The 12,365-nt window shown below is 41.5% G+C and overlaps 1 protein-coding gene across 1 annotated transcript; it reads right to left on the reverse strand.

Annotated features, from left to right (window-relative positions):
• Nucleotides 1-32: 32 nt before the first annotated feature.
• LOC116610121 (fanconi-associated nuclease 1) lies at nucleotides 33-12,150 on the reverse strand. Its single transcript, XM_048728308.1, has 12 exons — nucleotides 10,790-12,150; nucleotides 9,823-10,039; nucleotides 9,084-9,221; nucleotides 8,347-8,587; nucleotides 6,914-7,144; nucleotides 5,635-5,811; nucleotides 5,109-5,363; nucleotides 4,112-4,207; nucleotides 3,027-3,125; nucleotides 2,428-2,556; nucleotides 1,596-1,701; nucleotides 33-782 (listed from the first exon to the last, which is right to left on the reverse strand). The coding sequence occupies exons 1-12, from the start codon at nucleotides 11,868-11,870 to the stop codon at nucleotides 748-750; spliced, it is 2,805 nt and encodes a 934-aa protein (XP_048584265.1). The 5' UTR covers nucleotides 11,871-12,150; the 3' UTR covers nucleotides 33-747.
• Between the last annotated feature and the right edge of the window lie 215 nt (nucleotides 12,151-12,365).

The following is a 12,365-nucleotide window of genomic DNA, read 5'->3' on the forward strand; positions in this document are numbered from 1 at the left end:
GAAACGGGATCGAGTAACCATGAAACACGGGCTATAGGACAACTTTACTCCAGAGCTTTTTAGTGCCGAATAAACTACTTCTTCCTACTTCAATTGGTTGTATTTGCCTTCGTTTCGCTCCTCCAGCGAGCTCTGTCCCTACGCGCTTACGACCTTTCAAACGACGAGCTACGCGACGCGGGACAATGCAATGTTTTATTCTATTGTATTCAAACTCGTCTGTACTCCAATCTTTTGTACTCCATATTATTGATTGCACTCGATTTTCTATATTCAAATACAGTGTCCACAACTAACACAACCAGCCGGCGATTCATTGGCACGAGCGTACAAAATAGCCTAGTGTGTCGTCGGCTCTAGGAGATTAACGACTTATGCTATGTAAAATTTATTCTGCGAGTAGATGGGGGCGTGGCTGTGCCCCCAATATTTTTTAATGTTTCTGTATCGTCCCCCCCCCCCCCCAATACGCCTACTACAGCTCTGCAATAGGTTTTCCTAACAGTGTAACATGGCAATAACACAGTTCGTAGGTGAATCAACGCCTGCTAACTCAAGTGCATACTTTATGCCATAGACAGCAGAATCTATTGGAGAGACGGACTGACACATTTCGTAGCAAAGCAACTATACAAAGGAGAAAAACTGATTTCTTCCATGTGAGAAAACCCATGTTTTCCGCTCTCCCCACTCTGGGTAAACTAATACACACATCGGGAGAAGACAGGAAGTTTTTCCGCACGTGATTCAAGTGGAGACTTGTAGAAGCTTACCGCCAACAGCTGAAACGAAAAAAAAATCAAAACTACAATATATTAAACGAGTCGAGCTTACCACCATCGTAGAATAAAACGAGAGTGCGTGGTCGAGTTAAAGGCAAGGCACCACAGGTAGCCATGAGACACAGGCACTACAAAGCGACACCCCAACATCGGCGCAAACAAGGCTCCTTTATATAACCTAGGCACTATACGCACTAAATGCAAGAACCTACGTACTATAAGCGACAACATACGTACTATATGCGACAACCTACGTACTATATGCGACAACATACGTACTATATGCGACAACATACGCACTATATGCGACAACATACGCACTATTTAAGAAGACCTAGGCACTATATGCGACAACTATACACGCATTATCCCAGCACCATGCCGCAATGTATGATACCATATTCTATCATTACTAACCGGTGACGTATGATGGCATATTCTATCATTACTAACCGGTGACGTATGATGGCATATTCTATCATTACTAACCGGTGACGTATGATGCCATATTCTGTCATTACTAACTGGTGACGTATGATGCCATATTCTATCATTACTAACCGGTGACATATGATGTCATATTTTATCATCACTAACCGGTGACGTATGATGCCATATTCTATCATTACTAACCGGTGACGTTTGACTCCATATTCTATCATTACTAACCGGTGACATATGATGTCATATTTTATCATCACTAACCGGTGACGTATGATGTCATATTCAATCATTACTAACCGGTGACGTTTGACTCCATATTCTATCATTACTAACCGGTGACGTATGATGCCATATTCTATCATTACTAACCGGTGACGTAGCAGACCTCCACGGTTGCCCCTAGTGATGCTAGGTCACCAAGCCAGATCAGCTGTTTGGTGGAGAGACGATCCCCGGGCCCCTTCACTTCCACAATCTGTGGGAAGTACACACAAGCACGCATGTAAATAAATCACGTGGACAGAATCGCCATTCAAGGGTTCATCGTAGGAGAAACTTGAAAATAAGTGCCAGTGCTAGATTTCCCAATGGAGTTGGGGGGACTCACGAAGGGTGTGAGGTGTGTGGTTGATCATGGGAAGGGTGTGGAGAATATGTGGTGGATCATGGGAAAGGTTTGAGGTGTGTGGAGGATCATGGGAGGGTTGAGGAGTGTGTGTGGAGGATCATGGGAAGGGTTTGAGGTGTGAGTGAAGGATTGTGGGAAGTGTGTGGGGTGTATTATGGGAAGGATTTGCAGGGTCTGTGGTGGATCATGGGAGGGGTGTGGAGTGTGTGATGGATCATGGGAAGGGTGTGGAGTGTGTGGTGGATCATGGGAAGGGTGTGGAGAATGTGGCAGATCATGGGAAGGGTTTGAGGTGTGTGGAGGATCATGGGAAGGGAGTGGAGTGTGTGTGGAGGATCATGCAAAGGGAGTGTGAGTGCAGGGTCATGGGAAGAGTGTGAGGTTGATCATGGGAAAGATTTTCAGGGTGTGTGGAGGATCATGCAAAGGGTATGGGGGCTGCGGTTGACCATGGAAAAGGTGTGCAAGGTGTATGGTGCAACATGGGAAGGGTATGTGGTGCATATTGGGAAGGGTGCAGTGTTTGGAACGTTTAGATGACAACAATATTAAGCATGAGACAAGTAGACTAACCCTGTATTCAAATGTTGACGAGTTCCACACCACAAGGTCTGGCATCCCAGAATGACGATGGCGGAGGTTGGTGGCGAAATGCTTGAAGATTCCACACAGAAGAGGGCCGCCAAAACATGCCACAAGTTGCTAGAACCAGGTATAACAGACCAAGAATGAACACAAGTAACATGTAGCACACAAAAGAACAGATAGGTGAATGCAAAACCAAGGGTGAATGTAGCAAGAAGAACATGTAGCAAGAAGAACAGAGTAAAGGTATCCAACCAAACAGTGAGGTGAAACTTCAGGGTCACTTCAAGGTTATTCAAAGATTTTGAATAAAAAAAAACATAATAATTTTTTCCATCATTTTTTTTTCTCATTTCTTCTGTCTTATTTTTGTCTGTCAAAGAACCTTAAATCTATTGTGTCCCTGTTGTTGCAATCATGTCTTCATCAACAAGGTTGAACATGGTTAACACCTTGGCTTGGTTAACACCAGTAAACCGGTCCCAGCTGACTTTTAATCTATTGTGAAGCTTGAAAGCAATCTTGTGGTTCCATTTTGAGTTCACTGGTATCAAGTCTTCAACAACAAGGGCAAATATGCTTTATACCTTGGCTTGGTTAACACCAGTGAACCGGTCCCAGCTGACGCATGCGCAAACTTGACCCTCATGCTGGGTCCAGGACCACTCAACCATCTTCTGTAGGGACTGCAAAAGAGAACAAAACAATGAGCTGTTATTGGGTTACTTGGGTTGAACAGGAGTTAAAGGCTATTTAATAAACTGTGCTGTTTTGATTTTTTTTTTAAATACTGTTGAATGAAGTTTTTTTTCTAGCGTGTGCACAAGCACTTGCACTTAGTGTTTTCTGCATGCGCTGATAATCAAAAAGAAAAAACTTCTCCTTCAAGCCCTACAATCCTAGTTATCTTTAGTGAGATTTTTTAAGGATGGGAAATGCTACTATCTAAAGTTGAGAACCACATTCCATGAACATGGGTCAAGCTTTTTGATATCTTTTGCTTCAAGTGAACTTGAAACTTGGGTGAATGATGTGTGGTGTTACTCTGATTTACCAATATAACAACCAAATAACCAGATAACAGGAGAGATTACAGGCATATAACATGAGATAACAGGCAAGTGTTGTAGATTTGTAAATGTTTTGTATTTGTATAGCGCAAGTAATAACTTTTTTTTTTCCAAAAGCGACTAGCTTAAAGCCGCATTGTCACCAGTTTACTTCCGGAGGTCCGACGGAAACCTCAACCGTTAAAAGACAAAAGAATCTATTAGTATCCAAGATATTTAACAGGCCATCCGCTCTGAATTATCAATCACATCCTCAAAGAAACTTCCAATAGACACACTACTTTCAATATTTTGAAAATTTTTTCGCGTTTTCTGTTAAAAATCATCTGATATTGTTACGTAATCGACCGGAAGTGAACTAGTGACAATGCGGCTTTAAAAGTTGAGTGCAAGCACATGATATCACCCCAAGCATTGCTTTTACCCCCTTCCAAATAAAGGCAAGCTAAACTTCCTGAACTGAGAAAAAGAGGAGCCAGATTCTCATATTTTTGAAAAAAAAAGTTTATCTGACTACTGGAGTGAACCAGATCTCTGCGGATAGAGAGCAAAGCCTGTGCCACTAAGCTTTTGGGACCCTCTAAAGTAAAGGGTTGGTATACCTCAGAAGAGGACTCTCGTATTTCATTAAGTCGCTGATCTACAATGGCCTGTCGATTTTGGTAGAAACTGTCATAGTTCATGTCAAGAGGTGAGCTCTTAGAAAGAAAACAAAAACAAAACAATAGTTATTATGGACATAAATCAACTTAGCCTGCGATCTGGCTCTCATTTGGGCTTATTCTGAAATGTTTTGTTTTCGAATATTGTGAATTCTGTGAATTGCGAAGAAATGAGCAAAGAAATGACCTGACTGAACTCACACCTCAACTTGGCGTTTAACCAACTCAATCCACAACCATTTTCAACAACCTTACCAGCAACATCGTCACCACCACTATAACTGCCACCACCACCATTGCCGCCCACATGGTCATCGCCCCCTCCCCCATCATCGCTGCCGCCACTCTTGCCATCGCCGCTGCCGCCATCATCTTTGTCGTCATCCTCACCATCATCACCACTACTATAACCACCAACATCACCCTCACTAAAACCACCAACATCATCACCACCACTATAACAATCATAAATGATCTTCACCAATATAACCTCCATCATCATCATCCTCACCATCATCACCACTACTATAACCACCAACATCACCCTCACTAAAACCACCAACATCATCCACCAACATCATCCACACTAAAACCACCACCATCATCACCACCACTATAACCATCATAATCATGATCTTCACCAATATAACCTCCATCATCATCATCCTCACCACTATAACCACCACCATTATCACTTTAACCACCATCATCATCACTATAACCACCATCATCATCATCACCACTATAACAAACTTCATCACCACTATAACCACCATCATCACAACCACTATAACCAATATCATCACCACTATAACCACCAACATCGCCACTACTATAACCACCATAATCATCACTACCACATCGTCATCATTATAATCATCACCATAACCATCAACACCATCATTAATAGCTGCTATCACTGCTATAACTTCCATACCTGGTATGGGACTCTAAACACATCCTTCACTCCATCACAGAAAATCACCTCCCAGAACAGCAATCCATAGAGTGTCAAGAAAGTGCCTGTCTCTCCGTGTATGCCCTCATCATATCCCTGCTGGCGGTAGTACGACAGTGCATACTCCTCCACTCCACAAAAGGTGACAGTATCAGGCAAGACCTCACCCATTCGGCTGACCTCAGGGGCTATAAACACACCCATCTGAGCAGACCGCTTTCCTGAAATTGTCACCTATACAAAAGCAGTGAAAAGTGTGAGATTAGGGTCACAGGCAGGGGGCGATTAAACTCTAATACTTCAGGGTCATTAGGCAGGAAAAGGCAAGAAGTACAAAAATGGTGATATCTTCTAAAAACTCATATGCATAATATGAATATTTAAATGATTTATACAATGACTGACCCCGATTCAACAGCAATAACAAAACAACAACTCCATAAAGTTGCAAACCTCAGAGTGTGTAATCTGTGATATAATAAGAAAAAGCAATAGATTTTTTTACCGTATTGCAGGGCTGTGGCTCTATAAGAAGAGTGTCATCAATCTCACAAGAAATTGTGTCCTTTTTCTTCTTGTACCAAGCAGAGGAAAGGATCTTTTTTGCTCTCTGAATAAGGGCAAGCCTATGACCAAACCTGACATCATCATCCGCTAAAGCTTGCCTGACAGCATTTAGCGCCTGCACAGAGAAGATACACAGAATGGCATTATAGGTGTCCTGCTCAGGTAGCTTATTATACAACAAGAAGAATGGTAATGGAAACAACAACAACAAAAGGAATAGCAGCAACATCAACAGCAGCAACAACCAAAACAACAAAAGCAACGACAGCAGCAGTAATGACAACAACAGCAACAATAACAGCAGCAGCAACAACAACAGCAGCAACGAGAACAACAACAACAGTAACAACGACAACAACAACAACAACGAGAACCAAGGACAACAACAACAGACAGAGCTTTCAGCTCCTCCTTAGATATATACAAGTAAAACAAGAGGGAAACAAGTCTCCATGATGTGTGCAGTCTTATTCACCAGTTCACCAAAGGCATTTGGTTTGTTTACACATTTTGGCAATTGCTCTGCTCATCACAAGGGGAGAAAACAATGCCCTGATGGACCATGTGTAGCACGGACATCTTTCCCTTTCGTTGTGACTAATGTTCACTCTCAAATACCACCATCACCATAACCATCACCACCACCACCATCACCATCACCATCACCACCACCACCACCACCATCACCATCACCACCATCACCATCACCATCACCATCACCACCACCATCACCACCATCATCACCATCACCATCACCATCACCATCACCATCACCATCACCATCACCATCACCATCACCATCACCATCACCATCACCACCACCACCACCATCACCACCACCGTCACCATCACCATCACCATCACCATCACCATCACCACCATCATCACCATCACCATCACCATCACCATCACCATCACCATCACCACCACCATCACCATCACCATCACCATCACCATCACCATCACCATCACCATCACCACCATCATCACCATCATCACCATCACCATTATCCTTTTTCTCCTCATCCTCATCAGGCACATAGCAAAGATTTCCTGATAAGTCACAGATTTCATATGCAAAAAGTCAAGATTTGGCGATTCTTCAAGAAAAAAAAACCCTCTGTGCTTTTGATGGCTATACACTTCTGATCGGAATGCTCCAATCACAAAAACACACCATCATCAAGTTTATTATCACAACTGTTACAGAAGCTTACTTTCTCTGGCTGTTTCAGATGCTGGTGCAAATTTAGTGCCAGACGGTCCCACCACCTTCCCCGGCAGTCAGCACAGTACACCCTTTGCTTCAGGAGCAGCTCTAGTTGATTGACGGCTTCCTCATACTGCCGCATCTTTTGTAGCACCTCAACACCAAGGTAACACATACGAGTGTACACCCACTCGGCAGAGAAGCACCTCAGGTGTGGTGGTAAGGTAGCTGAGTATGGCTGCATAAGGTATAGAGATGTCGGGGTGTTAGCAAAGTTAGCGATGAAAGGGATGCAGCCACGTAAACAGGGGGTGCCCAGGGTGCGCGCGCAATCCCCCTTGGCGGCAACAAAAGTGTCATTTCTTTTTAAGGAATCTTTAAATCCTATGCTTTTTCCATGTGATGCCTATGACTGCGCTTCCCCCTCAGCTCAATCCTTGGTACGCGCCTGGGATGTTAGGGATATAAGGGGTGTTAGGTATGTTAGGGATATAAGGGGTGTTAGGTATGTTAGGGATATAAGGGGTGTTAGGTATGTTAGGGATATAAGGGGTGTTAGGTATGTTAGGGATATAAGGGGTGTTAGGTATGTTAGGGATATAAGGGGTGTTAGGTATGTTAGGGATATAAGGGGTGTTAGGTATGTTAGGGATATAAGGGGTGTTAGGTATGTTAGGGATATAAGGGGTGTTAGGTATGTTAGGGATATAAGGGGTGTTAGGTATGTTAGGGATATAAGGGGTGTTAGGTATGTTAGGGATATAAGGGGTGTTAGGTATGTTAGGGATATAAGGGGTGTTAGGTATGTTAGGGATATAAGGGGTGTTAGGTATGTTAGGGATATAAGGGGTGTTAGGTATGTCAGGGATATAAGGGGTGTTAGGTATGTTAGGGATATAAGGGGTGTTAGGTATGTCAGGGATATAAGGGGTGTTAGGTATGTTAGGGATATAAGGGGTGTTAGGTATGTTAGGGATATAAGGGGTGTTAGGTATGTTAGGGATATAAGGGGTGTTAGGTATGTTAGGGATATAAGGGGTGTAAGGTATGTTAGGGATATAAGGGGTGTTAGGTATGTTAGGGATATAAGGGGTGTTAGGTATGTTAGGGATATAAGGGGTGTTAGGTATGTTAGGGATATAAGGGGTGTTAGGTATGTTAGGGATATAAGGGGTGTTAGGTACGTTAGGGATATAAGGGGTGTTAGGTATGTTAGGGATATAAGGGGTGTTAGGTATGTTAGGGATATAAGGGGTGTTAGGTATGTTAGGGATATAAGGGGTGTTAGGTATGTTAGGGATATAAGGGGTGTTAGGTATGTTAGGGATATAAGGGGTGTTAGGTATGTTAGGGATATAAGGGGTGTTAGGTATGTTAGGGATATAAGGGGTGTTAGGTATGTTAGGGATGAAGGAAGATTAAAGGGTGGATAGCACTTACAGTAGTTCCTTTCTCTAGTGAGTGCAATATGCCACTGAACATCTCGGCTGCTTTTGGGTAGCATTTGTATGCAGAATCTAAATCACTTGCCACCTCCAAAGCAGTGAACATCTCATGCTTCTCCTGAAAGGCTGCGGCATAGCTGATCAAATGTTCTCTGGTAGGGAATACGGCTAGTTCTCTCGTGATGGTATAAGTGGGGTAAGTGAGCTTTCCTACATTCACGAGGAATATTGTTGATCTAAAAAAGGCAACTTTGTTATCTTGTTATCTTTGTTATCTTGGTGCAGATTCCAGAGACCAAGTTTGGATACAAACTTCATTGATGGAATACTGTATGTCTGTCTCTCCACCTGTTTGATGTGTAGTTGCATTGTTTTTCTGTCTGTGTGTCTGTGTGTGTGTCTGCAAGCAGGTGTGTCTGCCTGTGTCTGTCTGTCTTGAGATTTGAGTCTGTGTAGGGCTATGTGTCTGTTAGACTGTCTGTCTATCTAGTATTCTGCTAACATAACTTACTGTCTAAATTTCAATTTATCCAGAATATCTCCTTATAAGGTTGTATATTCTGTCTGAATAAATTTAGTCTGCTTCACAATCTGACCACCTTGAGATTTGCCTTGTAACTTTAAGACTGTTAATTACTGGCATCTATTGTAAAGGTCACCTACTGGCATCTATCTGTGTGTAACTGTACCTACTGGCATCTTTCTGTGTGTTAATGTTACTTATATACTCACAGCTGTTGCTGCTGACCATTTGATCTATTATCCTCATCGTCAGGGAGGACGTTCATAGAGAAAAGTAGCAGGGCTCTGGCAAAGACAGACCTGGGTTCTTTAGACACATGTACACAATCTCCTAGAGCCTGTTTAGCTCTGGGAATAAAAGAGAAGAAAATAATTAGGTATGAATCGTTACATTTTTTTTGCAACAGCAAGATGATGATGATGATGATGATGATGATGATGATGATGATGATGATGCAATAATAGTGATTGTGCTACTAATGTTGATGACTGGCTTTCCTATTTGATGATGTTAGCAAAAATATGATGGAAAAAGGTTACATGCTGGTGATGGCAGGACCGGCATGTTGAAAAGTGGGAGGGCTGACAATTGAAAAAAAAGCAGAAATCTTAAAAAAAAAACGAAAGTATTTGACTTTTTTGTCGCAAAAAGCGTAAGGGACGCCCCCACCCCACAGCCAGACCCTTCCTTTTTGGTGCCCAGATGGTGTGAAAAAAATGTTGATATTGAAAGTGGTGTTATAGATGGTGGAAAATAATTAGATTTAAAATTAGGGCTATTCAGTCTCATTAGAGTTGGAATACTGTATTTCAAGAGTGCAGTTTAAAAAAAGTAGCCAGTTCTCAGAAAATAGTAGCTGGTTGTTCCACTGGCTGCAGGGTCTAAATAAAATCCCTGACACCATGTACAGAAATGTATGAAAATTAATTCATACATTTATTTATTTACCTTTTTAATAAAACAGCTGAGCAGCTACCAAACAGAGATCGCTGTGTCTCGCCATAACGAACCAAAGCCTCTATCAAAATGGCTTTATTCTGCCCCTTTTGGAGAGTTGTTTTTGACATCACATTAAAAGATGCAACCAGGTTCCTTAAGTCAGGTGCAGGTAGGAGTTTTAGAGTTTCTCTCAGCTCTTTTAAATGGCTTCCATCTTTAAGAAACCCTATGCAATATAAAGAAGATTAGGATTAGAAAAATGAGTATACATAATAGCATGATATCTTTCTCAGCCTACTACCCATCCCTTTAAAGTTGAAGTTGAGTTAAAAAAAATACAGTAAGTATGAGAAACACACCAAAAAATAGAAATCCTTTCCAGAAGACATTGCATAGACCAGAGACCACATGAAAAGTAGCGGTGAGCAAAAAACAAACATATTGCTTTCCTCTCTTCCACAGCCAAAGCATCTCCGCTTTACTCTACAGAAATGCTTGCGTCACAGGTTTCAGGTTCTAATTCCCAGCCCTGTGATTGCTTACAATAATGCATGGAATGATCGCATTGATTCATACCTGTCAACCTCCAAAAATCTCAAGGCTTGAGAATTTTTTGGGGGGTGGGGTGAGGTATATTCATTTTTTGGGGGAGGGGTGAGTATACCCTCATGGGCGTTTGCCTTATAGAAAGCTATTGAGCACTAATCCACTTATAGATCTCCCGAGGGTGTTAGATAATTGCACTAGCAAGGGAATTATTGTTTTATTATTGTAATAGAAGATAGGCAAAATGTTGATTTTCTATAGCATAATTTTTCGGAAGGGATAACAATTGCTAAAAAGCGGGAGATTTGGTGCTCAATGCGAGAGAGCGGGAGAAGGGGTCCAAAATCTTGAGACTCCCGCCTAATGTGAGAGATCATTCTTTTCATTACTGAATTGAATAATAAATAAATAACTTAATGAATAAACTTACCAACACCTATCAATTCTTTTAAAACTGGTGTTAAGTCACCGCTTATCCGTGGGTAGTCCAGTTTACTGCATCGAAACCATCCAAACTTCCTCTGAAACAATCTGACATATAACTTCTGTGCTTCAGGGGAAAGTCTTTTAAATATTTCTATTGTTTTGTTATCACTGTCATCAAACAAACTTTGATCCCTCATATCAGACATCACAGTATCCAATACAAGTTTAAAATTTGACAGATAATAAGGGGAGTCATTGGTTTCTTCTGTGCTATCTTCTTTAGATGAGCTGTCTTTAAAAACATTTTCTCCTGTGCAGTCATTTTCTGATGAATCTATAGTTTTCTGCTGATTACAGTAATTATCAGCACTATCCCTTTCTTCGTCTATTGTTTCTGTGACATTTGAGTTGGGTTGAACTTTGCTGGCTCCATTAAAAGAAATTTGAGAATTATGCATTATCTTATTCTCAATGCTAAAAATTATGGTGTTCCCCTGAGTCTTCAATTTGTTGACAGCATAAGTGTCGTCACCTTTATCATCATCATGATTGGCATTGACGTAATCATAATCATTATTTACATCATCATCATCACTTATTTCCACAGTTGTGATAGTTGTGTTTGATACACATTTTGGTGTAATTCTATGCTGATCTTTAATATTGTCAAGATCTTTCGTCACTTTATTATCATCATTATGTTTGTGGACATCAAGTTTGTTTATTCTCTTTTCGACTCCAATACCACTCTTGATACTTGTGTTTAGTTCATTCCCAAATTTGTTACAGCCACTATCCAAGTGTGTATTAATGCTAGCCATTTGCACACGGGAGCTACAAATAGGGCAATTTACTGTTCGTGTAGAAGGCGGATTCTTGAGCATTTGAAAAATAGACCTGGAACTGGAACTGTTTGGAGTCGTAGACGTCTCATTAGCACTCTTCGATGATACATTTTTGGGTTTTGAAGATCCATTTGCTTTGCCTTTGGATAGTTCTTGATTTTTGTCATTATCAGGTTCGTTTGGACGGGATTTCTTTCTTGACAGGGATAAGTTGAGTCGTTTGCGCTTGTTCTTGTCCATTGCACTTAACTTACAATTGAACGGGTTGAACTAGAATGATTCTCAAATTATTGTCCCCATAATTTCACACTCACTAGTCATGAAACGAAGCCCCGCTGATGTGAAGGTTTAAATGTAGAGCAATTGCTCCCAATAGGTCGTATAAAATCGCAGTTTCTAAATAAGAACAGTCAAAAGTACGACAACATTTCGGGCCAAATAGTTTGCGACTATTTTTGTTATTTTGGCGCCCTTATTAGCGGCTGCGATCAATCTACATAGCGGCTATTCACCACAGGTAAACCATCGAGCCCCTGTGTATCCCCCCCTCCCTTCCCTTGCTCTGTCCAGCAGCCGATCAGAATTCATGCCCCCCTTCCTTTCCCCGAGACCGAGAACCACATTCCGTGTACAGAGTCGTAGCAGGCCGCTTTTGAAGCTTAAAAGATTTGGGGGGCCTCTACAGCGGCATTTCCTTATATATATATATATATATATATATATATATATATATAT

The sequence above is a fragment of the Nematostella vectensis genome, chromosome 5, assembly GCF_932526225.1.
Source record: "Nematostella vectensis chromosome 5, jaNemVect1.1, whole genome shotgun sequence".
NCBI lineage: Eukaryota > Metazoa > Cnidaria > Anthozoa > Actiniaria > Edwardsiidae > Nematostella > Nematostella vectensis.

Bases quoted from the DNA above. Each gene is read 5' to 3' on its own strand.
- LOC116610121 (XM_048728308.1), bottom strand. From the start codon at position 11,870: ATGGACAAGAACAAGCGCAAACGACTCAACTTATCCCTGTCAAGAAAG. The intron at 5,812-6,913 runs GTAAGCTTCTGT...TTCTCTGTGCAG, and splicing joins ATCTGAAACAGCCAGAGAAA to GCGCTAAATGCTGTCAGGCA. The intron at 2,557-3,026 runs GTATAAAGCATA...ACCTGGTTCTAG, and splicing joins CTGGTGTTAACCAAGCCAAG to CAACTTGTGGCATGTTTTGG.